General features: G+C 44.0%; 1 protein-coding gene across 1 annotated transcript in view; it reads left to right on the forward strand.

Annotated features, from left to right (window-relative positions):
• The window catches only part of CCDC30 (coiled-coil domain containing 30), a gene marked incomplete at its 5' end in the record, with an annotated part of 40248 nt that overhangs the window by 1189 nt on the left and 13938 nt on the right, over positions 1-25121 (forward strand). The window contains 7 exons of the mRNA XM_082776862.1: positions 12568-12639; positions 14900-15015; positions 16399-16506; positions 16924-17024; positions 17890-18082; positions 21889-21990; positions 22705-22830. Coding sequence (XP_082632988.1) covers positions 12568-12639; positions 14900-15015; positions 16399-16506; positions 16924-17024; positions 17890-18082; positions 21889-21990; positions 22705-22830 — 818 coding nt within the window. The remainder of the gene's footprint in view (positions 1-12567; positions 12640-14899; positions 15016-16398; positions 16507-16923; positions 17025-17889; positions 18083-21888; positions 21991-22704; positions 22831-25121) is intronic.

A 25121-nucleotide genomic window follows, 5' to 3' on the forward strand; every position in this document is an offset into this window, starting at 1 on the left:
CACCTCATGTAGATGCATTGTCACACAAAGTATCTTTCAGAGCATGTCTGAAGAACAGAATGGATTGTACTGTTCATCTTCCTACTCTAAGTTGTCCGGTAGCTGAGTGTTGAGCTGTGCTCCTACTGAAGTCAATGAAGCAACGTTGCCATTCATTGGCTTTGCTTTAGACAAGGCCCATAGTTTTTAAAAACAACTTTGAAGGACAGATATGTTTGCAACAGTGATTCAAAACTTGTAGTTTGTGCTTATTTTCATGTAGTTGTTCTGTTTAGAGCAAATTATTTCACTTCAAATGATCTGCTTCTCTCTCAAACCTGGGGTTGTTTTGTTCTTGATTTTCTTCAGTCTTATGAGTCTTCTCTTGTGCTTTGAGTGCTGCTAGCAGCACGCTGTTACCGTTAGCTCTTCCTTCTGTGGTATGTATTATCCTGGGCCAGTGGCGAGACTGGGGGTGAGAAACATAGCTTGAACAGGGTCTTTGTTATGCATGCTTTATTTGGGGCAGTGAATATAGGAGTTTGGGGAAATGTATTGCAGGTCTGAGCGTTTGGCTCTGGTCAGCATGCAGGTTTCAGGGAGCATGTCTGGTGAAGTGACGCTTAAAAGATAGGTGAGCTTAAGCACTGTCTGAAAATCTGGTCCTCTGGCACCTCTGGGCTCCAAGAGCTGTACTGTACTGTTGAGTGCTGGTGCGCAAGGCTTTGAAATGACCCAGTGACTACGCTAGGGGTAGAGAATTTTATTGCTGATTCTTCCCTCATCTTTCCCACGAGGTGGCAGGCGCGTGATGAAAACGTCTACAAAGCTGTATTTACATTTGTTTCCTCGTGGTGGCTCTGCTCTTTTCAACTTTGTCCATTTTTAAAGGATTCTCATGGCTGTTGAGCAATGATTAACACTGAAATGGAAGCTGACATCTGTGACCACGATATTGTTGGGTTCCTAGTTGTGACCAAGTTATTACCAGCCTGCAATTCCTGAGGAGTTCCTGTGGTTCCATGGTGCTTTGGTGCTGTATGGTGGTTTCACACAGCTTTCTGGAGAAGTTTATTTTAGGATGTTGCTGCCAGACTTTGGTTTTTAAGACCTGTTATTGCCTTACTGATGGTGGTAGCTGCAGTTCTGCAACACATACTGGTGGCTTAGTGATCTGGCCAGTGGTATGGATACGTCGATAAAGCCCTGTCTTCCACTAGGGTGTTCTCCACAGTGAGAGATACCAGCCTTGGTGTGTTTTGGGGTGCTTATGGATAGCTTCCTTGTGGAACTGGCCTTTTGGCTTGTGCAAGGCAGCTGCTGGCCATGGAAGGGTGCAACAGGTGACAAGCAGGCACTATTATTGGCTGTGCAAGGCAGCAGCTTGGATTGTGGCTGAACTACCGTGTCTGCATGTGCCAGCATGTCCCTAGAGATCCAGGGAGAGGTGCTGGAGGGAGGACTGGAGTCCCTTTCTTACAGGAGTGAAGTTCATCATCTTCCTATCCCACCTCCAGCTCCTTCGAGGGTGATGTGAGACTGCTGGGGGGGGGCAGCTTGAGGGCTGTAGGCATGCTTTGTGGTCTGGTGCCAGGCAGCAGCCTCACGTTGGACAGATCTGAGATACCTTTGAGTCTGTGTCCTGGGTCCTTGCATGTTTGTGTCTGTGTGTCGGCTTTTCCCTCTGAAGGTACTGACTGACACAGAAGTGGATGCTCAAGTTGTCTGTTGTCAGTGATTGCTCCAGAGTGCTCGGAGGTCCCTGGCTCTGGGCACGATGTGACTCAGCTGGTAGGAGTTCATGTGGGTCATTTCTTGCTCTGTGAATATTTGTTATTTCTGCCATTTTTCTCTTTCCGTTCTGTTTCCTCCCCACCTATCCTTCCTCCTTTACAAAACAAAACAAAACACAAAAAAAACACTGGCCATCTCTGGCACAGAGCTGCTGAGCATGTTGAGGAATGTGCTTGTGCCTTAGCAGCTGTGCTTGCTCAGTCCTTTACCTGCTCCGGTTCTCTGATCCACCTCTGCTGTGTGGCTGCACAGTTCAGTGCTGCATCACCACGTTTGTTCCATGGGCCTCTGCTTTCTCCTGGAGTTTGTGCAAACCAGCCGAGAGGTTCCTCCCGTGTTCTGCGGGGTGCAGAGCAGGCTGAGGGTCGGTTGCCCTCTGGGTCTTATTGCACCTCTTGTTTTCTCTTTAGGAGGGACAACATGATACTGCAGATCAGGCTTTAACAAAACAGGGCTGGAGAAGGAGTCTTGTGAAAAGGAAGACCCCAGCTCACTGGGATTGTTAAACAAAAAATGTGAGTAAGGCTACTCCAGAGGGCCACGGCAGGGAGCTTTTGGGAGGCTTGAAATCAGTTCAGATGGGAAAGGGTAGTTGAGGACAGTGGCTGGTTGAAGCCTGTGGTGCAGCCAGAGGATCAGCATGAGTGGCAAGGTGCAAGTGGACAGGATCTGTCCAGATCTGGAGTGCAGGGCAGGCCAGTGGCAGCTGGGAGAACAGGCTTCGGAGACCAGGAAGGAAAAGTGCCCTCAAAAGAGGTGCAAAGACTTGGGTAAATGCGGGACATCACTTGGGTGGACTGTGGGGGCTGAGCATGCTCCCTCTTCCAAAAAAACACCCAAACAGATCAGAAGCTGTGCTTGGTCCTAGGATTGCTGTGAACAATTTGATCTGCCAAAAGCTGTTTCTGATGATAAAAGCAAGTTTATGCTTATATATTTATTTCTTGCCTGGAACGGGCCCGCAGAGTTCCTGCCGTGCCTGGTTTTATGCTGAGCTATTGATCTGAGCTTTACCTCATTTGGTTCCTCTGCCCAGAGTGACATTTTTCCTTTCCTCGAGGCACTTCATAATCCATTTCTGATGGTTCTCATCTGATATGCTTCAGTGTTTTTGGAGGGCAGATCGAAAACTCATGCACAGAATTACCAAAGCTTTTATGAAAAACAGATGTAACAGAAGTAAAACAGGATGCTGTTGGGGCCTTGCCATGATTTAAGGAGTGAAACAAAAAGAATCGTCGTAGCCTGAGCTCGTTTGTTGTGACAGCTGTACTGCTTAAATGTCCCCTGCATGGATGAGAGGACACGGCTTCTGTGGTGGGTGTGGTATCTGTGAATTGCACATTTCTGTGCATTAGGTAGAGAAACTTCCTCTCTTGCTTTACAAAGGTAAGACACCTTTGCAGAAACAAAGCTCACTTCAGAGAAGCAGAGGTGCAGTAGGTATGTGCTTGTGGGAGCACATCAGGGCACTGACATTGATCATTCAAGGTGTTTGCTCTCTTTGCTAGGTCACATATGATATAATACAGAAGGGGGTTGTGAGATGCTTGTAAGGAACCAGTGGGCTTTTACAGGAAGGTAATTTGTGCTTTGTGCTGCAGTGTCCTCTCATCCTCACAGATCTTTTTTTTTTTTTTTTCCTCTTCAGCCTGTGGAAGATTTCTAGATCATGTTGCCACATCTATGTAGCATAGTATTGTTTTGCAGGCTGCATGCAAGGGAAGTACCTTCAAGCAAAACTGTCCATATAGGAGTAGTTTTGTGAGTTCTTCTGTGAGCTCAACTTGTGTGAGTTGTGTGAGTCCCTTTCACCTGCTGTCCTGCTTCTGTCCATAAGCAAAGCAGCTACCAGGGGAAGATGCAAGAACCCCAGTTTGGATTGTCAGTGGGAGGAATCTGTGAGGCAGCTTGGAGGCCATGTGGGTTTCTCAGTTTAGTGTGAGCTGTGGGTTCTTCATAAGGCATATGGAACAAGGGGTCAGTTATTTTTAAACTGTAAACTGCAATATTTTGTTCTCCTTCATACAGGAAAGCTGCAGGAGAGCCATGCTTTACCTCTTCATTGAACAAGCTGTAATTCATAACCACAGGGAGGGTGAATGGGAAACCGCAGGGTGTTTTCCATCCATAGGGCTGGACAGAGCCAGCTGCAAAGTGCAGAGTGGAAACAAGCAATTGATTTGAGCCTTAGGGTGTGATTGTGCTGGGTCCCCTGTTAAATCCAGTGTGTGAAAGTGCAGAGCAGGCTTGTCCAAAGCTGTATATGTATTCTGTGTAAGAGTATGAGAAATACTTGTTCTGTGTAACTTCTGAGGCTTAGCTCCCTAAGCAGTGAAGGAGTGTGACTATGCCTCCCTCGTCAACAGAAACCCCGCAACTCCCTGATTCCCATCCTACAGCTCTTGGAAGCATTTATAAACTATTTTGGGCTAGAAATTGGGAATAGTTTTCCTTTTTAATGTTAATTAAATTACTGGAGAAAAGACTGATGAGAAATGAGCAGTGTTTACATAGGGAGGTTTTCAAAGCCCTTCTTTAGATTAACAAGCTAATAGATCCAGTGCAGGAATTGCTGCCATGGCCACGAAGGAGACGAAGGCATCCTCATGCTCTCCAGGTGGATGAATTGCCAACCAAAGTGAGGGGTTCTTGTGTATTTTTTTTTTTTTTAACAAATGATCCTGAGCATGCTGCAAAATGGAGTTCAAACCAAATAGGAAACCTCTTGTATTGTGGTTTTTTTTTTTTTTTTTTTTTTTTTCCTGCACGTTTCTTCTGACAAATGTACCTGGAGAAGTGTAAACACAACTGTATAGTGCTTGTAACCTGGGCAGTAGAGCCAGCTGTGGCCCCAAACAAAGCAGTGCCTAGCTGTAAACAAATACCGTTATGATCCGTTTACCTCAAAAGCCATTGAATCTTGAAGTTTTTCCTAGTACAGAGTCTTCCTAGCTGTAACTTTGGGATAAATAGTAATTGGTAATTTAATTCTGAAAGGAATTTTTGCTTGTTTAATCTTACAGGAGACCTCCAAAAAGCAGGTTTGCGTTACCAAGAAGTTGTCCTTAGCCTGTGGGATTACAGCTGGTTTTGGAGGAATGTGCATGGGGGAAAAAAGCTCTTAGGAAAATTCTGTTTATATGAGTGATATGGTATTTTGTGTCTCTTCTTTCTAAATAAACTGCTTATGTGATTGCCTGCTCATCTGCTTGGTTTCTCTTAATGCTTTTTTAATCTGTTTAGTTTCCACCAAAGTGTGTTAGGGGGTAAGAGTGTCAAGGACAAAAAGGTTGGTGAAGCATAGCTGCTGGGTGGAGGTAAATGGTCATAACAACTCACCCCTCTTAAGGGCAGGAGAATTCAGATGTAGCAGGTCCTGTCACTTGCTTGTCAGGCAGTGTAGTGGGTGCGAGCGGGAATGTCACAATGGTGGGAATAGGACTACCATGGTAGGAGAGAGTGGGGGATAGGAGGGAGCAAGGAAGCTGGGAAGCAGGAGAACAGATTAGAATTTTTGTGAGCTGTTGGAGCGTTCCAGGAGAAACTGGGGCTGTCGTGGTGTTTAGAGAACTTGGGGCACAGATCCTCAGGGAACTGGGCTTCCTTTCTTCTTGTGCTCACAGAAAGCCTTGTCTTGCAGAAGCCCAGCTGAAGGAGGTCAAGGAGATGCTGGAACAGGAAGGCTTGTCCGAAATAGCTCACAGTAATGCCAGCGAACAGATTGCTTATTTATTGGTAGAAAGAACAGCGCTGCTGGAGAAACTGGAGATCACAGATCAGAAGTTGAATTCACACAGCTACATAGACAGGCTGTGTGCTGCACAGTTTCAGGTACACCCTGCTTTAGCTGCTCAGACTGTCTGAAAGCATGCTGGGGAAAAGAATATCTTTGAGATTTTTAAATTAAAAATTATTCTTCTATCTATGGATTGTTAGTGATGAAGTTTATTTCTGTATTAGTTTTCATTTAGTTTATGTTTATGCTTGATTTGCTCCCAGGTCTTGCATAGGGATAATGAATAGAATTATTTTTGAGAGAATGTTGAAGAATTTGTGATATAATTGGGTCTGAATATCTTCATTGGGCTATAATGGCTTCCTACTGATCCAGATTTCCTGATGATCCATTATTTAATTACAGGTGAGAGAATTCCCTTGACAGTCATTAATTTAAGAAAAACCTTCCCTGTACTCTAAGGTGAGGTTAAAACTCCTTCCTTGTCTTCTAGCTGCGGAGCTAGAGGATGGAAGTTAAGTAAACCTCTGCTTACAGATTTTGTTCTGTAAATAAATTTGACAACATGACTTGGTGGTTGGCAGGCTAGGGGAAGACCATCTACATCTTGACCCTTACTTTTGAGGTCAAGATGACAAAACGGACAAATGGTGGAGGAACAGCAGCTCTGGTGTGTCAGAGAGGCAGTTTGTGACCACCTGCCTCAACTAGGGCAATCTCCCTCCCAGCAACTTTGACACCGACTTCCACCTACTCCTGAATATGACTGTTAAAGGGAACTGGGGCCCAGGAGCTCCTGGCCATTGTAGTTCCTCATTTGCAGCTCTCCTGCATTGCTGTGCTTGTTGGCTCTGCTGTGCAACGCTCAGTCTGCCCTTGTGCAATACTCACCTCAGCCCTAACTTCATTTTGACAGTCATGGCTGTCAGATGTGTAGGAGCATAAACGTTGCTGCCCTGGGCTAGGTCAAGAGCCTGTTTAGACTGCAGCATTTGTGATACAGAATGTTCAGTTTCTCTTACTCTTCCCAATCTTCTTCTGCCACTTTAGAAGTGGCTGGACCAGGTTGTGCTTTGGGGTGGGGGGAGCTGTTCCTGCATAGGGACGCAGTGGGTGAGCTCTGGGCTGAAAGGGAGATGCAGGAGGGCTTGGAGCTGCAGCCCCTGCAGAGCACAGCCAGCCAGAACTGGGAACAGAGGAGATGGCAGGGCTTGGTGACACCCAACTGTTTGCCGGAAGCAAGGGCTGCCTGCTAGGGCATCAGCAGGTGGAAGATCTGTGTGCAGACCATTTCATTTCTGTCACTACCTTGACTTTTCTATAGTTAAAAAGTTGGGTTTATAGTTTTTCATTCTGATAAACTGGTTGGAGTTGAAAAGCTTCTTGGCCTCTTTTGGGTGAGCACACTTAAGGAGGGGGGCTTGTCAGGCCTGCTTGTCAGGCCTGCTGCGAAGCTCAGCTTGGTTTGGACTGCATTGCACCATCTGAATCTCAGAGGACTGCATAAGGGCAAAAATGTAGTGGTAGTACATCTGAAATATCCCCCTTGCCTCCAGTGCTGTTAAGTGTCTGAACTGTAGGTGCTATCTTTGTATTTATTAGTCCGTGATTAATTTTTCTCTTCTGTGAGTGTGGTTGCTTGTTGACGCCATGCAGTTTTCTTACATCCTCAACATTTTGCAGCAAGGTTCAGTTACTGACACGTTCCTTTGTTTTACTGTGCCATCGCTGGGCTTTGCTTAATGCTCTCCAGCTCTTGCATTCAAGGCAGTGAACAATTGCCTCTTGTCTGTCTTTGCTGTGCCACTCAGGATTATACTGACCTCAAGAGCCTCAAGGCTGGAGAGTCCCAGTCTGCCTAACTGTTACCGGGTTATGTGTTATTCATGGTTCATTAGTGGTACAATAACACCTTCAGATATAGGTATTTTCCTCAGAATCAACGAGTTTGCTTACAGTGAGGGAGAGATACTTCCCTGAGATGTTGCCTCCCCCTCCTTGTTAGAAAATGTCTCTCTGTGAATCGTGAATAATCTGCATGTGAATGTCTGTCACTTAATACAAATGTTTGCTGCAAACAGACCATTTTTCTGATGAAGCATTGTAATAGAAACCTCACTGTAGTTAAGAGGAAGCAGAGCTGTAACCTTCCAGTGAAATGCCAGTTAACCACATCTGCTACTGAGCATTTACGAGGAGTGATCGGGTTTGCACTTCCTTCACTGCCACGTCTGAGTAAGAGAAGTAGAGCCAGGTCAAATGAGGAATGTAGATGCCTCCAAGTCCGGTATTGAATCCAGACCTTCCTGCATGGAGCTCATCCTTCTGAACGCGTAGCTGATGGGGACTTCTGTCTAACAGCCTGCAGATAAAGCACGTACCCATGTAAGGTGTAAGTTCAGGTCCCTTCTGTTGATCACTTCAGAGGAATTCCACTTGCATGTTTCTCTCCCTGGGTAAATGAATGACTTTCCATCCTTGTGTTGGAGGTGGCCACTGAGCAGTGAAGACAGGTTCCTGGAGCCGGAAGAGCAAGCAGGCAAGGAGCAGGACTGCAAATAGGGGTTAGGGATGGAAGTCCTGCTTTCTCCTTCTGCTCTCATTCCTTCCTATTTCTCCATCCACTCTGGGGCTGAATGCCCTCTACACTTGGCTGCAGGCTTCCTGGAAAAGAGCTACAGCAGTTATGCATTCAAACTTCTGTTGTGGCATACGGTGTCTGCAGCAACAGCTTCTCCTAGCTGCTCGCTCTCAGACCATTCTTTCTGATGCTTCCATAATGACCGCACAATATGTTTCTGTAACAAGGCTGGCGTTGACTACTGGGTAAAATTGGAGAGTGTATTGTTGCAGCTGTGCTGGGTGAAGGACGAAGCCAGGGCAAAGTCTGGTCCGTAGAGATAGTATAGTCTACATGTGAAGAACAATGTGGACTTTTCTTGAATTCCTCCTGTTACACAGTGCTAGACTCCCCCGTTATGTAAAGACAGGCCTGTAAATACCTGACTTCTATCCAATTTTCATACAGCTGTTTAGAAGAATGAGGCTTGGAAAGGCAAGTGTATTCTTGCGTGATCAAAATATATTATAAGGTTAATGCTCCTCATTCTGAATCAAACAGAACTTCTCTGCGGTTCTTACACTGGACACCTTTCTTTCTGTGTTTTTAAAACCAGGTGAAAGACTGTGAAGATGTGCTTTTCAGGAAAACAATTTCTAAAGCAGACTGTTTTTTCTCCCCAAATGATGTCATTGGTGTTCATGCTTGTGAGCTAGAAACTGTTGATTAAGCACTTCCTTCTCCTGGGTAGCATCACACATTTGTTCTACAGGATCATTAGAGTCACAGCAGTGTTTCAAGTGAAAAGGTTAATTGTTCTCATTACTCTGTTAACTGGAACGTGTAACCTTTCTAATTCTCAAACAAACTTACGTGCTTGTTCAACCTTATACCGAAAGTCCAAATAAGTTTCTGTCTGTTATGGAAATTAATATGTTTGTTTTTTTTTTTTTTTGCTAGACTGCTTAAGCATAGCTGATTTTTTTTTAATGCATCCTCAGTAATGTCGAAACCCTGGGTACAAACATGCATTTTTGTGTAGTCATCCTGATACACAGGTGGGAAAACACTTTGAGTAGTGCCAGAGAAACCTGGCATGTACAAGCACACACCTCTCTAGCATCAAGCTGCAAAAATGTTAATGACAACTAACCTGAGTAGAAGCAAATCCTTGATGCTGATTCATGTGCACAGACCACAGGAGCAGGAGGAATCTGTAAACTTGGTAAGCAATTCAAAAGAGAAGGGCATGAGGAAGTAACCCACCGTTACACTGATCGAGTAAATCTACCATAGATTTCTGGGAGCAAAGCTGGGCCACTATGCTCAAAAAGGAAGTTGCCAAGGAGATCCTGACTTTAAAAAAAAATATGTAGTGGGCCTGTAGAGTACTAGCAAAGTATAATAGACAACTGAGGATTTTCCCAGGGATGTGGTATATCTCAGGTTGAAACTTGTCCTTTAAGGTATGATTACAACCCCTTGTTAATGAAGGTACGTTAAAACTGAGAATACTACACCCTGGTGTCCGTGGCAGCATGCTTTCTTGTGGTATTGATCTATTAAAATCTCTTTCTATGCAAGGGTGAGTTTGATCACATTCATCAGACATTGGAAGATGAACTCCAACAACAGTACAAATCCATGCAGCATGCAGAAGAGATGATAAATGAGGTAGTACATCTGCACGTTGCTTGCTGATGACGTGACATGTAGCTGAGATTTCAAGCAGTGGGTCTGTTCTTGAGCACACTGTGAGGTTACTTAGTGTTTTTTGCTGACAGGTTGGGAGCGTGCTTTGAACTGCAGGCTGTGCAATCTTATGAGCCTGGTGCTACACATGAGTTACTAACTTCTGCTGAGAGCCAGGGCTAACATCTCACCAGGGTGAGATGTCTGGGTTGGGGCTGTAAGTGCTGTAAGTATTCATGTGCCTTTCATTCTAGCCACACATAAAACATACTGGAGACAGAGCAGACCAAAGTCATGGCTGTGAGGAACAGCCCTTTTTATATCAGCTGAAATTACTTCTCGGCACAAACACCAGGTCAGTGGGTGAAGTGTCTGGCTCACAGACTAGGAACATTTTGTAGGCTGGAAGAGAAGGTTTCCATTGCTGGGCTTGGTTGGGACCAGCTCTCACAACAGCCATGGGACAACAAACATGCAGAACTGACTTGTTCTTGGAGCAGATACTCACAGGGTGTGATGGAACCCTCAGCTTGGAAACCCCCCATATATAGATTTTTCTATGTGCTGTCTGTAATCATTCGTCCTTGTCTTCAAATGTGCTTGAAAGTGCACCTTAATTAACAGCATTGTCTCAAGGAAAGAAAAACAGAGCTTTGTAGGAAGCAGCCGTGGCATGCTGTTCAATGTCTGCTCTTTGACACCTGTCCGTGGCAAGGTGTCACCCTCTACATGTGTGTCTCTTGCCTCTGCAAGATCACCTGATTTCTGTTTGTGTCACCACCCCTGTTCTGGTGGGCCCAGAGGAGCGTGGAGGGGGGATCTCCTGTCACCAGGAGGGTTATCTCATTTCCACTGGAGCATTAGATTGTGTGCTCCAGTCCTACAGAGAGGAGCTGGAGAGGGAACAGGCATCACATGTAAGAGTTGAATGAGAGCTGGCTGAGGCCATGCAGAAGCTGCTGGTGGTCCACAAAGGGATCTGGAGGCTGACAGATGAGCTGGATACACAAAGAAAGGAGCAGAGCAAAATACGTCAGTGCTTCTTGTGTGGCTGTGTGCCACTCCTAATTACTGGCCTGCATTTAACCCACCCCTGTTCAGTGTGAGCCTTGCACTTCTCACCCAGGGGAACTGGAGAAAGGCCGTCCCATGTCCTTGTAATGAGGAGAAATCTGCTTCAAGGGTTGCTTCAGTACCTAGGAGACCTGAATGCAGAAACACAGTCAGGATGAATCTGGAGTGTGGAAAGCCAGAACATGGGGCAATCTGATCCTTGATAGGAGTAGCAGCAGCGTCTTGACTTAATTCCTCTCCCTGGCTTGTACAAAGGGAGAAATACACAACACAGAAGGGGATTGAGAAGAAATGGTAACTTGCTCCAGAAACAAAACAGCTAAAATAACTCATACACAGTGTCAGCATGTCTGAACCACCCATCTCCAGGTTCTCCAGGTGCTATTTTTGGAATGCTACCTCCTTTAGGGGTCATTAGCAAGAGCTCATAACCAAGGCTTGTCAATGGTCTTGAAGTGACTGGTTGGATTCTTACAACTGCTAATACTCATTTAACCTCCTTGAAAGTGTTTAACCTCCATATTGAAACATCTGTTATTGTCCAGCCCTGCAGTATTCCATTTTTTTTAAATTACATTTAAATACTGACAAAAAAAAATAAATAATAATAACTGTTTTTTGGAAAGAAGTGAAACTGTTTGGTAAAGGTCCCAGTGGAATGATCCCTAAAGCCAGGTCCTTCACTGTTGCCTCCAACAGGAGGCTCCCCCAGCAAAACACTGGTTTCTAGATGCTCTTTTTGTTACTCAAATTGTCCCAAAATCTGTGATACAGAATTTCAGCTGAGAGCAGCAAGGTGTGATACTGCCCCATCACCTTTGCAGCAGCTGCTCTCTTAAGGAGACTGGTACCAACGTGGGCAGGGTGATGGCAGATCACGATGCTGACCTCGCAGCTTGTGCATCACACTCAGGTGTAGTCACTAAACCTTCTAGCCAGCCTCCAAACCCATCGTTGGCAGCTTTTTAATCAAAGCACCCTGCAGTTATCTGCTTTGCCTATTGATTGGTACGCATGCATTCGTGGGCACAGAGTGAATGTTGTGTTGCAGCCTCCAAACCATACTGCTTCTCCAGATTTCGGACAGGCTGCAGCATGACTCCTCTCCCTGGATCTTAGCCTGAGTGGGGAATCTGTGTTCTATAAAATTCCTAAGTATCAAATGAATGTAAGACTTTCCAAACTGTGAGTAAGGGTTTCATGCTTGCTATGTCTGTGTGGTTTATTATGCTGTATTAGTGTGCAAGATTAGTGCTATAACATCTCAGTGACTTCCCCGATGATGTATATCTGCATGCCTTCTCTTCCCCATGCGCTACAGAACCAAATGCTTTGTAAATAAACTGATTTTTAAATAGAAAACTAAATGAAATCTCTGATCTTCAATAAGATTCCACTTAAGCAGTGTATTTTGGTTCAGTGATTACTTGCAGCTGCTTGCTTGCATTGATGAGAAAATACAAGATTGCTCCTGGGCAGTTTGTAGCTCAGTTATTGGGTGTTGGTGATGGTGATTGGAGATTTTAAGTCGTGTGCAGTGGTCTAGATGTCTGCTTCTTATTTTTCATTTTTTTAATTTTCTTACAACTCTATATTTAACAAAGAAGTGCATCAAAAATGTTGCTTTTTTTTTTTTTTTTTTTTTTTTTTTTTTTTTTTTTTTTTGCTGTTGTTCAAAAACATGCAAATGAATTGCCACAGCAAAACTGTCTCTTTGTTGACCTTGCAGAAACTGCCTTGTGGTCAGCCCTGCAAGTGCCTGAGAGCTGGGAAGAAGGGGTGCGTGAATGGAGAAAGAGTGGTAAGTCGACCAATTTATAAGTGGAGAAGATCCAACATTTTATCTGTAACGGTAGACAACTTTTAAGCAAAATGAATGCTTTGGTAGGAAGTGTTTCTTCACTTTTATTTTAAATTACAAAACTGAAAATCCAATAGCAAAATCCCTGTTTGAAAGTGGGGTGTGTTGTTGTTGTTTTATTTTTTTTCCTCTAGTTTAGAACCAAGAAAATAGGTATATTTTTATTTTTGCCTGACAAAAAGTCAAGTTTAAGTTGAAAAGGGAAAAATCGCGTTCATCATTTCTGTAAGGAAAACTGGCTTCTCTACTTCTCTATAGTTCTACTTTTAGGAGCAGAATACCAGTGTACATGCAGTCAGTCAGGCATGTTTCTGTCAATGTTTCTAATACAAACATCTTTTTCCTGATTCTGCCATTTGAAATACTAGATGGTCTGTGTCAATTGGTGTGATGGTTGCATATGCATATTGATTCAGACTTGATGGGTTGGTATACAATGATTTTTACTCTCTGGTCATGCCATAAACACTAATGTTAGCACAACACTGGTATATTCACATTGTAGTTCCTGCTCATAGCAAGTCATGAATTTTAAGCTGAAGTTGGAAGTTTCTCACTGATAAGGTAACTTTTCCAAACCGTTTGAAGTATATTTTGTGGACAGGCATCAGGTCTGCCCATGCTGCTGATTCTGGCTGGAGTTTGAACTAGAGCATAGCTCGCGTGTGCATGGTGGCTGGTCGTGGAATTTGAACTTGAAGGTGAGCTTGAGCCCTGAGCTAAAGTGACAAATGCCCAAGGACCGCTGTGTTACAGCAGAGCTTAGACTCCTCCCTTATACATAATCTAATACATACGGGACTAAGGCTTATTGTTGCAAATAGATTTTTGCACAACTTTGATTTAGCAGCAATTTAAGATTTATTAATACTTTAATGGTAAATCACAAGATTGAATTGTATGAGTCTTAACAGCACTTAATCGTCAGCCAATTCAACACAAGGATTCAACAGTATTTGCTGCAATACAAACAGATTTAGTTAAAAATTTGATAATGGAAATGTTCATGTGAGACTTACAGCGGGATATGGGGGGGAAGTGTTCTTTACAGAGTCATGCGCTTTCAGGTTTTTTCCCCCTTTTCAGTGAATGTCTCACCCTTCTCCTTTGTCAGTGTTTGTGGAGGAGCTGTGGTCCTCGAGGAGGTCCTGAGAGGTGCCCCAGCTCAGCAGGAGATCGAGGGTCACAGCCCAGTGTGATCCCCAGAGAGCTCAAATAAGCTTTCTCTGGCCACTCTATTTATAAGATAAAGTGACTGGCTCCTAGTCATACTCAGATTCCTTATCATGTTGTTCTCGAGCTCCAATGTGATCCGTCATTTCCCCATGAGGGATTTCAATGGGTACCTGCTTTCAGGCAGTACCTCCCTTTGTTCGTGGTCATGGCCGTGGGCATCCACCTGGCACTGTTGGTGGCGAGCTGCCCGGTTCAAGGGACAATCACCTCGAGGCCTCCTGTGGCTCAGAAGCCTGAGCAAGTCCTGTGCCAAGTGCAGGAGTAGAGCGTCCCTGCCACACTTGTGTATACTCTTACTTTTTCAGACATTCGTGGCATGGACCCCCCCAGGGTGCTTATCTTTACCTTGGTTTAAAAAATAAAAAGAGTTTTGAGTCTGGCTGGACTATCCCCCACCCTCTGCAGGGCTTGTGCAGCATATCACAGGTGCTGTGCTGTCCCTTTCAGAGCAAACATCCCCCTGCATGAACTGTTCCCAGTGCTCACCCTCTTTCATGTTGCATGCTTTGCTGTGATTTTGTGGGATGATACTTGCCAGAAATTTCTAGAAGAAGTTTTAAAATAAAATTAAACAAAACCTGTTTGGAGTTTTCTAAAACTTACTGTTGCTCTTCTTGAAACCCATACCTACATGTCTGAGGCAAGGTGTTTTCCCTGATCTAGAAGTAAAGTTATTCCTTGGAATAACTATGGAGAGACTGCTGTGATCCTGCAGTAAACAGCATGGCTTAGTAGCACTGATGGCGAACCTGGATCTCCAGAAACATAAACCTCTACGGTATGAGTAAGAGAATGGTGTTCCCGCATGTATCGGGAACTGCTCTCTGTGCTGTGCTCCCAAATACCTGTACGTAAGGGCAATGTAATTTCAGAAACAGTATTCATGCAATAGCTCTGCTCTGAGCTTGATGATGGTCAAGGGCCAAGGAAGTGTTGGTGAGCAGCCTGTGTGTGCTCTGTCCAGACAGGACTGCGCTACAGAAGGCCATGGAGCACAACAGCAGGCTGGACAAGGAAATTCTGGCACTGCGAACACGGGTCCAAATGCTTGACTTGGAAAGAAAAGCATTCCTTGATTTGGTGAGTACCCATCTTGTCCTGGCTCCTTCTCCAGGCCTGCTGTGGAGCCACTATTCCTGGGTTGGCTCCTGAGGCTTAGATGTGCTCCTTATCCTGCCCTGCCTTTTTATTTCCTCTCTTTTTTCTTTAATGAGTATTTCCAGAACTGCAGCTCTGATGTTTTGTGGCTCATGTAGTAACAAACACCAGGAAACTGGCAGAATAAATATTCAAAGCATGTTTTAAGGCAGCCGCTGTTACTGCAGCCCTAAAAGTAATAATAATAATAAAAAAATCAGCTATCATAGTATCTTTCAGTGCAGGATGAGATCGGTGGTACTTTGATCATGGAGGGGTCTGTTTATGCTCAAACTGAGTATGTGCTTTAGGGCTCCTGAGATGCTTGGTTTCTTGTGCACAGCATTCAGGATCAGATGGATGCTTTCTGGTACTAGCTGTTGTTTGCACAAAATTAGGTGGATAAACAGAGGCAGCAACAGTTCTACATCTTCTTGGGGATTGTTAATAAAGAAAAGAAGTAAGTTTAGTTTAAAACCCTATTTTTCAAATTATTTTTATTTTTTGCTCATGTGTTGATACCTCTCAGCCTCTTTGGCTTTTTAATGTAGTTTTGCGGGTTGGCTCAGTAGAAGATAAACTTGTTACTTTTCATTTTGTGTGGAATGTCATTGCTATTACTTAGGTGGCTGATATATTAAGCATTGGTTTCTCTAAATGTTGTAATCTTTATCAACAGAGTAGTTCCTTAATGAGATTGGCAATAGGAAATAAATATTAAATGAATATTAAAACATGTAATTTGGCACAAATTTTGCTTCTGTTCTTAATTCTCAAATTCTTTGTATTAGTCCTTCAGCAGCCTATAATTGATTCTCAGTAGTATGTAATTACTTTTGCCATCCCATGTCTTGCTGTTCAGTAACTAACTGAGCTAATCTCAGTAACTGAGAATAAGCGTGTGAATGATTGGTGGCTGTGTGGTGTGAATGCTTACCTGCTATTAGGAATGTTATATTGATCCTATCAATAACAGCAAAGACAGTCTTAGAAATAGTGGTTGTGATCAGTCTTCCCCTTGGCATTCAGTCCTGTTTGGTAAGAGGGGATGCACAATACATGCACAATCAACAACTTAAATGAAGAAAAAATGCTTGCTTTTTAATGCAGTGTGGTATTACCCATTTTACTTCTCTTTACCTCTCAAATAGTCTGAGGCCACTTGGCTATAGCAGCCATGTGAGCTCCTCAGCCAATCCCTCAAGCTGAGTGGTTAATATTAATAAATCAACAATTATCTGTGTCAAGTTTGAGGAGGATCTTAGTTTTCTAAGACAGCAAGATGAAAATCAATCAAAAATACGAGCAAGTGTTTTTATTTTGAAGGTTGACCAGCTCAAAGAGGAGATCTGTGAGTATCAAAAGGGTGAGAAGCAAGGATTTCCATTGTCTACACCAGTTGAGACTGAAGAATTGAGCATGTTGCAACTACAGGTACTTTAAAGGGCCTTTTGTTCACTACTGTAAAAAGCAAATAGAGCAAACAGGCCCCACTCTGCATTTTAATCCCCTGTCATAAATGAAGAAGCATAGCTTGTTGTGCAGAAATGCTTGTGTTTTCCTTTCTGTGTATGGGACATCAGTTTATTTGGTATGCCCAACATAAATCTTATGTGTAGAGCACATCTGTAGGTGTAAGCTTGTACCCACTAGTGCCTTCATAGCTGTTACAGGCCTTGGAAGGTTTTGCTATTATAGCCAGTGGATTATCTAATATGAGTAGTTGCAGCTGATGCAGCTCATGTTTTCTTGTCCCATTCATTTATGAGGGACTTAGGTAGCTTTAGAATCATGTCATGCTAAGATTTGAGTCTTAATTGTGTAGTAACTTCATTTTCTCTTTATGCACAGGGCACAAAGGATGAAGGGAGGGTTGAAGGGGACCACACTTCAGGCAAAGCTGGTTCAGATCAAGAAGACAGATATCAGAGTAGTGAAACACTTCATAAAAGGTTTGCAATATATAAGTACTTTGTATATTGTCTTTTTCTAGTGGCTTGTCTGGCACTCTGGTTGCTGGTATTCTGTCTTGCAGGGTGCGTTTAAGTATTGGGTTCTTTAGAGTATTCTTTGGTACCAGTTTTGTTCCTTTGCTCCCAGATTTGAACGTTTGGAGGTAATGCAGTTGTGAGTGGGTGTGTAGTCCTTGCTATTAAGAATACAGGCTGTTTTCTGGCACATTCTCCAGTTTTTTGTTTCCTAAAAGAATAGGTGTTGGTCTTTTGTGGATCCCTGCAGACAAAAGCGTTGTTTTTGAAGCTGTTTTGCTGCTGGGAGGATTTCCTCTGGATTTGGTTGCTGTCCAGGGGTGTACCAAGACACTTGGCTTTCAGACTTCCATGTGTAAACTGGGATTTTTGAGGGAAATCAAATTTTTATTCTCCTGTGGCCTGCTTAGGAAATTGCTGCTGCTAAATCTCTTCTAGCATGTTCAAGGAGGAAAGGGCTGTCTGATCCAATCCCTCTGTCTCTTTTCCCTTTCAAATGCCCAAGCTTGTTCCCCCACTTCATGAGGCTGACTTTGTCATTGGCTTTCTGCTGTTAGCATCCTCCTGCCCGACCAGTTCTCTCCACAGACCCTCATCGTTACTCATGCAGAACGCATCGCCAATAATTCCACACATCACCACCTAAATGAGAACAGGGACAGGTCATGCTGGGTCTGAGACTCAGAATTAGCAGGATAGATATCACACAGTGGAAAACACATTGGGTCTTCCTTGCTTGGTGGTTTGTCAAGAGGTAAGTGATCTGTCTGTGTGCTGATGTGTTCACATAGCAGTTTCAGCCTCAGTGATACTGGTCTTTGGTGTGCAGGTGCCAGGAGGTGATTGAAAACATTGAGGGCAGGAATTCACAGCTCCTTCACAAGCTGCAAAATCTTGAGCAGGAGCATGAGGATTTGGCTGAGCACAACGAAGAGCTGGAATCAATTCTGGGAGAGACACGGATCCAAACAAAGCAGGAAAAGGAACAGTTTGAGAGTGAAGTGGAGGGACTTCACTGGAAAGTAAGTAAGAAATGGAAGAAATGCTGTTTGGTTTTGTTTAATTCTAGCTGCTTTTCTCTCTGCATATTCATTGGTAAAATAAAATGTTGCTTGACCTAAAGCTGCATGCTCCTTTGTTTAGTTTGACAAGAAATACAACTAGCAAAATCTGCCAGTTTCAGAAAAGTGGGAGAAAAAATAATTATAGCAGTGAGTAAATGACTCTGGCTTGGAGGTACAGATTCCCCCTGTGGAGGTACAGCAACATTGTCTTTTCCAGCTTCTATTCCCCTTTTTCATGCTTGCACAAGAACTGTTAAGTAGCCAACTTACATCCTGGATCCACAAGACCAGTCAATGCTCCCTTCACAAACCGCCTTTTCTGTACATGTGGACTGTACTAGCATTGGTTTCTTCTCTGAGCTGAAGCAAAGCCTTTGTAGTTCAAGTTTGAATTGCCTCATTTTTCTCTGGAGCTATTTCTTTTGAGCCTCTTGTAGTTTGGAAGCATTTATTTCCCCTGAGAAGCTGTCCTAGGTAGCATCAGTGCTCCTGCCAGACTTTTGCATCGGTCTCCTTTAGGAATTGCTTTTCCACCTCGGATGGTTGTTTCTGCTTCTGCAGTTCCTGCTGAAGAGCAAGTTCACTTTAACTTCAGTCCCTCTCTCTTCTCCAGACCTGTCCAACAGAGAATGTGGTCCCTGTGGGGCATTGGTGCCACCTGAACCCAGGAAAGGTCACTGGTTAAGCATGCTGGTGATGAAACACTGCACTTTTTGACTTCTGATGCCACCTTTGTCAGGGTGCTCTTTAGCTCTGATTTGATTAGGGACTTTCCATCCTCCTGGAGGTAGCTTTGCGAGGAACACCTGTGCTTTCTGACCGCTTAGTAACTGCTTGCCCCAAAGGAGATGCTGTCTGCAGCATTTGTGCAATGTTGCTGCCAGGACACGTGGTCTGCTACAGACAGGGCAGTCAAACAGGTCTTAGGACAGGTCCTCTCTGCTAATTTCTAGGCAAAAAGAACAGAGTGAGCCAGGACCTGTTTTTGCTTCTAGGTGGGTTGGCAGCTTTTCCTCCAAAGAGGCTGGTGGAGGAGATCTTTTCCACTGGCAAGCTCAAGGCCTTGCTACCTGGCCAAGGGTTCTTCCTTGGGCTGCGTAGCCCTCTCCCATCTGTCTGTGGGTAAGAGATGTTCTGAAGCTGCCAGGCAGCAGGACCAGTCCATGGTGTCCCAAGAGAACCTTGGATTTCTGAGGTGAGAAGGAAGGACACAGGTTTTTGAGTCAGGAGTGGCGCTTTGACATATCCACACACTTTCTGTTGTGTTACACTGCAATGTAGGAGGTGGTACAAGTGTGAAGGTATTTCCCATGTGAATGGGCAAGCAGCCACACATCTCCAAGATGAATCATTACAAGTAATTTATCTTGTCTTCCTTTGAAGTAACCTCTAGCTGTAAGGGAAAATTGTGTAATGACAGTAAAACAGACTGAAGGTGTGTTCAAATATCTCCTGAAAGACCCCAGCAGATGTCATGTTTAGAAAGGTATAGCTGAGGAGCCGAGGGAAGACACTGACCGTGATGGGAATGGCAGCAGGTCTGTCCACCATGACAGGGCTTTTATTTAAATTGAATGGAGCATTTGTTCAGCACACATTCAAATGTTTCTCACTTTTCTCACTGAAGTAGAATAAATCAACTCTCCACAAATCAAACAAAATGCATTTGCAGTTTGGGGAAATCCCTTCTTCCCTCAGTCTGTTGTTAAAAGAATTCTTGGGAATGCAGAGCGAGCGCAGTGGGGGGCACCAAGTAGTCAAGGAGATGCAAAGCATTTTGGCTGGTGTTAGCTTGGAGCTGCGTTCTGCTGGGTACAAAAAAGAGCTGAAAAGGGCAGCGGAGAGACAGGTGAGACAGACTGTGGGATGGAAGAGGAGGGGGTTAAACCTTGGCTAGATCCAGCCTCTGCTCAGATGGAGGATGCAAAGCTGCATCCTTCAGCTCTGAGTGGCTTTTGGATACCTTGGCTGTAATGAGGGAAGAACTGCACAGAGGCATGTGTGCTGGAGCCTGGAGAAAGCAGTGCCCCTGGGCGTTTGCCAGGCTGCACTGTGTGAAAAGGACCTGGGAGTCTTTTCTGTTTTGGCAAGCCTACAAAAGTCCTGGCTGGTTAGGCCACTGACACAGAACGAGGACACCAGGATACAATGTGGTATTGTTCTGCCACTTGCATGGGACTTACCTGCCCAGCTTAAATGCTTAAAACTTAATGGCTTGGGGAAAAATAAGCAAAATAATTGAAATGCATAGCTGGGTATCAGCTTCCTAAGCAAAGGTTGATTGGTAGCTAGGGAGGGGAAGTTTGTTTTGTTCCTGAGGTTCCTTCCACAGCTCCAAAGTCTTGTTGAACCACAAACTGTCATCTGGTCACGGAAGAGAAAGCAGGTTTCTGTCAGAGGCCTGGGTGTTTCACTCTATGAATGTGCGTTTAACACCTGGTTTGGTAACATCATCTATCTTAGAAAACAATACATCTGCTGCCCTCTGTTAGAGATTGTTCCTTGCTGGGAGCTTCAACAGAGCCATCTTGTGCCTGAAGCCTGTCAGTGGAAGCAAAGCTCTCTTGAGCTTTGACATGCTGCTTTGTAATCACTGAAAAAGAACCGAGTTTTGCAGAGACTTGGCACTTCCTTTTGGCTTCCTGTTGAAAAGGAATGAAAAATAGGATCTGAATATATGCAGAGAAAGGAGAAAGAGAGAGACATAAAGCCTGTGAACGTGCTGTGGAACAGGTGCATGTTCTTTGTATGTTATGGTGTATGTGGTGGACAGATGAACACTGAGGCCGGACTTCATCCACTGTAGCTGGACTTCATCCACTTCCACTTGCTCTGCAGCCTCATGAAAGTCCAGCCTGTTCAATGGGGAGGCCAGCTTGGTGGTTTAGAAACAGGAAAATCAGCACAATTCCCCCCCCCCCCCCCCCCAAGTGTAAGAAGCTGCAAGGAAAGGCTGCTGATTGCTGTGCTGGCTAGCAGTGAGGCAGGCCTGGGCTGTTAGTGCCAAGACTCCCATTTTTCAAAAGGATCTGCAAGAACCATATCAGGAGGGGAAATTGGACTGTGGAAATTGGACTATCTAGCTCAGATAAACCCTTTAAAACAGCAGGACTGATAATAATTACCACCAGGGCCCCTGCACTGGAAGACTCCTCTGGTGGAGGGGCAAACTCGGAGGGCATCTTTGTCCAGACGCCTCTCGTCTGCCAGGAGAAGAGTACACGTCAGCGTCCAGAGCCCTTGGAACCTTGCAGGAGGGAGTTACAACCTCCTCTGGGTGGTGGAGGGACTAGGACAGGTCCAGGGACTGGGTCCAAGGTCTGCTTGGATGAGATCAGCTGTGGGGGTTGGGCACTTCTACCTGAGCATCATGAGACTGTGGGAAAGGAGGATGGTCCATGGTGTTAGTCAAGGGTGCCTTTGTATAGGGTCTCGTGGCATCCTGTGTGCTGAGAGAGCAACATGTAGAAGGCCCACAAGCTGTAGAGGCCTTGAATTTTAACCACATATCTGGGTTGTTTCTCTCCTTTTGTGAAGCAGGGTTCTTTCATTTGCCTACTTGGCCCTGGATGACCTGTTCAGCCTTTGAAGCAGCAGGATGAAAGACGTGAGCTGCAGCTAGCCTGTGTTGGCAGCTACCCACATCCCCCCCCAGTCCTCACTTTCAAGCACAGGGTTTATTCTGTAACTGCTGCACAAGGAGCAAATTCACTACTAGTTGCGGGTACTGGTTTGGTTTTAACTTATGGTTTGTGTATGTTAAGATCATGAGTTTAGAGACAGAGTTACTTGAAGTGCAGAAGAACAAAGCTGAGATGAGTGGGGAAGAGCTGGCGTTGTCTGATGGAGCACAGGAGATGCAAGAGGTAAGAGGTTTTCCTTGGGAAATACATTCATTTGTTTAGAAATGTATTCAATGAGCATCTAATGTGAATGCTCTTTGTCATCTTCTGAGAATTTGTATTCCATCAGCTCATGCGAGGCAGATAGCTGTTTTCCTCCAAAGATATCCAGCATGCCCACATTATCTCTGTGATAGCTCATTTCTTTGAATGCTCTCTTAAGAGATTGTCTTGCTATCAGCACTGCAAGCTGAGGAGAATGTTGACTTCCCTGTGAGGGTGAAAGGTTTACACATGTAGAGGAACATCAAGACCTGAAGTTCTGCTTGACCATTATTTAGAGATTAGTGAAACCAGCGTAGCATATAGGTATGCTTGCCATGAGGCTGATTCGCAGCTAGTTTTGGGCTGGCTTTGCTGTCTGTTTGTTACTTTCTGGTCAGATGATGCTAGTCAGACAGCTGGAGTTTGTTACTTGTTAGTCAGGTTTCTTTCGTGGGAGAAGACAGAGCTTATAGCGTGGGGGAGATCAGCTTGCTCAGGTACCTTGGGTCAGGTGAATGCTCCAGAGGTGTCTAGCCAACTCTAGATAAAAGGTGTAGGAGCTCTCGAATGTTGCCAGCAGGACTATTTTTCCCAGTCTCATCTTTCTAGAAGACTTATTTTCTGCAATTTATTTCTCTTTTTTTCTAGAATAAAGGATGCTGTGGAAGTCATTCTTAATCTTGCTTGTTCCAGATGCTGGAAAGCTGTCAGGAAACAATAGAAAAGTTGGGAAGTCAGCTGGGAGAGCGGAGAGAATGGAGAAAACAACTTGCATCTGAACTTGAACTGTTGCGGGAAGATCTGAAGGCTGAGAAGAAGGTACTGGGCAGTCAGATGTGCATCAACTACAAGATTGTGCTGTTCTCCCAGGAACTGTGTATTTTGTAGTTTGAGAAGTGGAAAATTTTTCTAAAGGCTCTGCTCTTTCAGGAGAATCTGCACATAGTTCCTACAGTGTGACTGCCTGCAGGAGACAGTTGCCTTTGTGACTCCATAAAACATAACAGTTGCCCTCCAAGGGTGTTGCGTGGAATTCTGTTGACTCATTTCTCTAGTCCAGCCAGTTCCAAAGCTTATTTGGCAGATGGTTTTAAATCTAACTGTTTTAATGGAACTGTCTCTAACTCCATAATATATTTTTTCTTTCAGTGAATCTAATAACAAAACAGTAATTCAAAGTCTATAGCCAAAGCCCTCTTCTGTAGAGGACAGAGAAAGAGTTTTCAGATTGAGTATTTTAATTAAAAGCTGTAAGTCATATTGGTTCCTTAAACATAAGTAAAAAACAGGGAGGGTCTGAACTGTTGGTGTAATTGCATGCATGCCAAAGTCTTGCTGGAGGAATGGTGTCATCTAGAGGGCAGGTCTTTTGTAGAACTTAGGCAACAAATTCACATTGGAAAGCTCATGTTGCAGACCAGGCTTTGTGGAAAAGCAGGTTAGGAAGTGGCTAGGTCAGTCTATAAATAAGATATAAAAAAAGGAATCGTCTGATTTGGAGATGATGGGAAGAACAGGAGAGGTCACTCTAACCTCTGCATCCCAGTAGTTTAATCTACTCATAGTCCAGGGACCTTTTAATCAAAATTGTATATATCTGTGAATTTGTTTGTCATTCAGCCACCTGTTGGCTGGTGGTTTTGCTTAAGCTGCAGAGCAGGCTATTTCTCCATTAAAGGGATCATGAGATGAAATCCAGTGGCCTGTGTTAGGCTGGATGGCTGTAATCATCTTGGAAATAGAGGACTTGCATGTGTTTGGTAGGATCATTGACTTCACAAATGCATTCATCCCCTTTTGTTAGAGTGGCTATACTGGGACAAAACATCTTCCAACAGAGTGCTGGAAGTGAGCCTGGCATGAATTTATTGGGCTGTTATGAGTAATATGCACCTAGAGATCAAGATTTGAGGTTGTTCGATGTTGTTTGTTGGGATGTCCAAAACACAGAAAGGGCCTAGTAATTTCAAACTAATTATTTTAGTCCTTGTAGCTTTTAATAATGACTATGTATGTGATGTGCCATGGGCCAATGCTATACACAGAGCTGTTTGCATTTGTTGGAACCTTTTTCTTGTTTTTTAAAAGATTTCTGGACATTTGAGAGGAGAAAGCTTTCTCTGAGCTTATAGTTAGAGGTATTTCATTGCTAACTGCTTTCTTTAACATGGGTTGCCTGACTCAAAACCAGACCATAGAAGCCATTATAATGACCTCCAGAGTCTGCAAAGATTATCAGCAAACAGGGATTTCTTTAACGTATTCCACGAGAAGCTACAAAAAGATAATGCTTTGTTAGATACAAAGGTGAGAAATGTAAAGGAATCACCGTCCTTCTAGTGTCTGCTGCAGATAGAAGCTGCTTGTCTGCATTGTTCAGTATAAACAAACACATCTGAGGGTGGATAAGAAGACCTGGAATTAAAATATTTGTGCTAGTATATACTTAAAAAGAGCTATTGATATAAACAAACACACAACAACAACAAAACCACAAATTTTACGAAACAGAGTAATAACTCTGGGTTTAACAGCATTTTCCTTTGAAGGATTTGGTTTTGCCACTGCTTAGAAGCAAATACTAGGCTAGGCAGATCCTGGTTCCAGTCCAGTTTGGGAGTTCCCGTGTTCTTACGCATTCCTCATTCCTTCTTTTCTTTTTCATCCCTTTTATTTTCTGTGCGTTTGCTCTGTGTCTCAGGCTTTGGGTTTGGGTCTGCCATTGCCATGTTAAGGCATAGGTGACACTGAAAGAGGAGAGCAGCCATCCACAGAAAGTTGATTTGGTTTGGCTTTGGTTGGAGGATGCTCTCTCTGTTTTTCCAAGAGTTGCTAGTTTTGTAAAGAAATGTGGCATGTGATATAAAGCACTGAGAACTACAGATGGCCAACAGAAGGATGAAATCAAATAATAACTGTGATTTGGTGATAGTTTACACACAGCTGCCTCCCATGATGGAAAACTTGTATATATATCTTCAGAGGTCAAGAGCTACAATAATTCAGCTGCAGAATAACAGACCTTTGCTTGATGGAGTCCCCAGGCTGTGTTATACTGTTTGGAATATTTCAATGAGAGTGAAGAAAATGAAAGTCATGGTGTTTCTGAC

Source organism: Aythya marila (genome assembly GCF_965140915.1).
Source record: "Aythya marila genome assembly, chromosome: 21".
In the NCBI taxonomy this organism is placed as follows: domain Eukaryota; kingdom Metazoa; phylum Chordata; class Aves; order Anseriformes; family Anatidae; genus Aythya; species Aythya marila.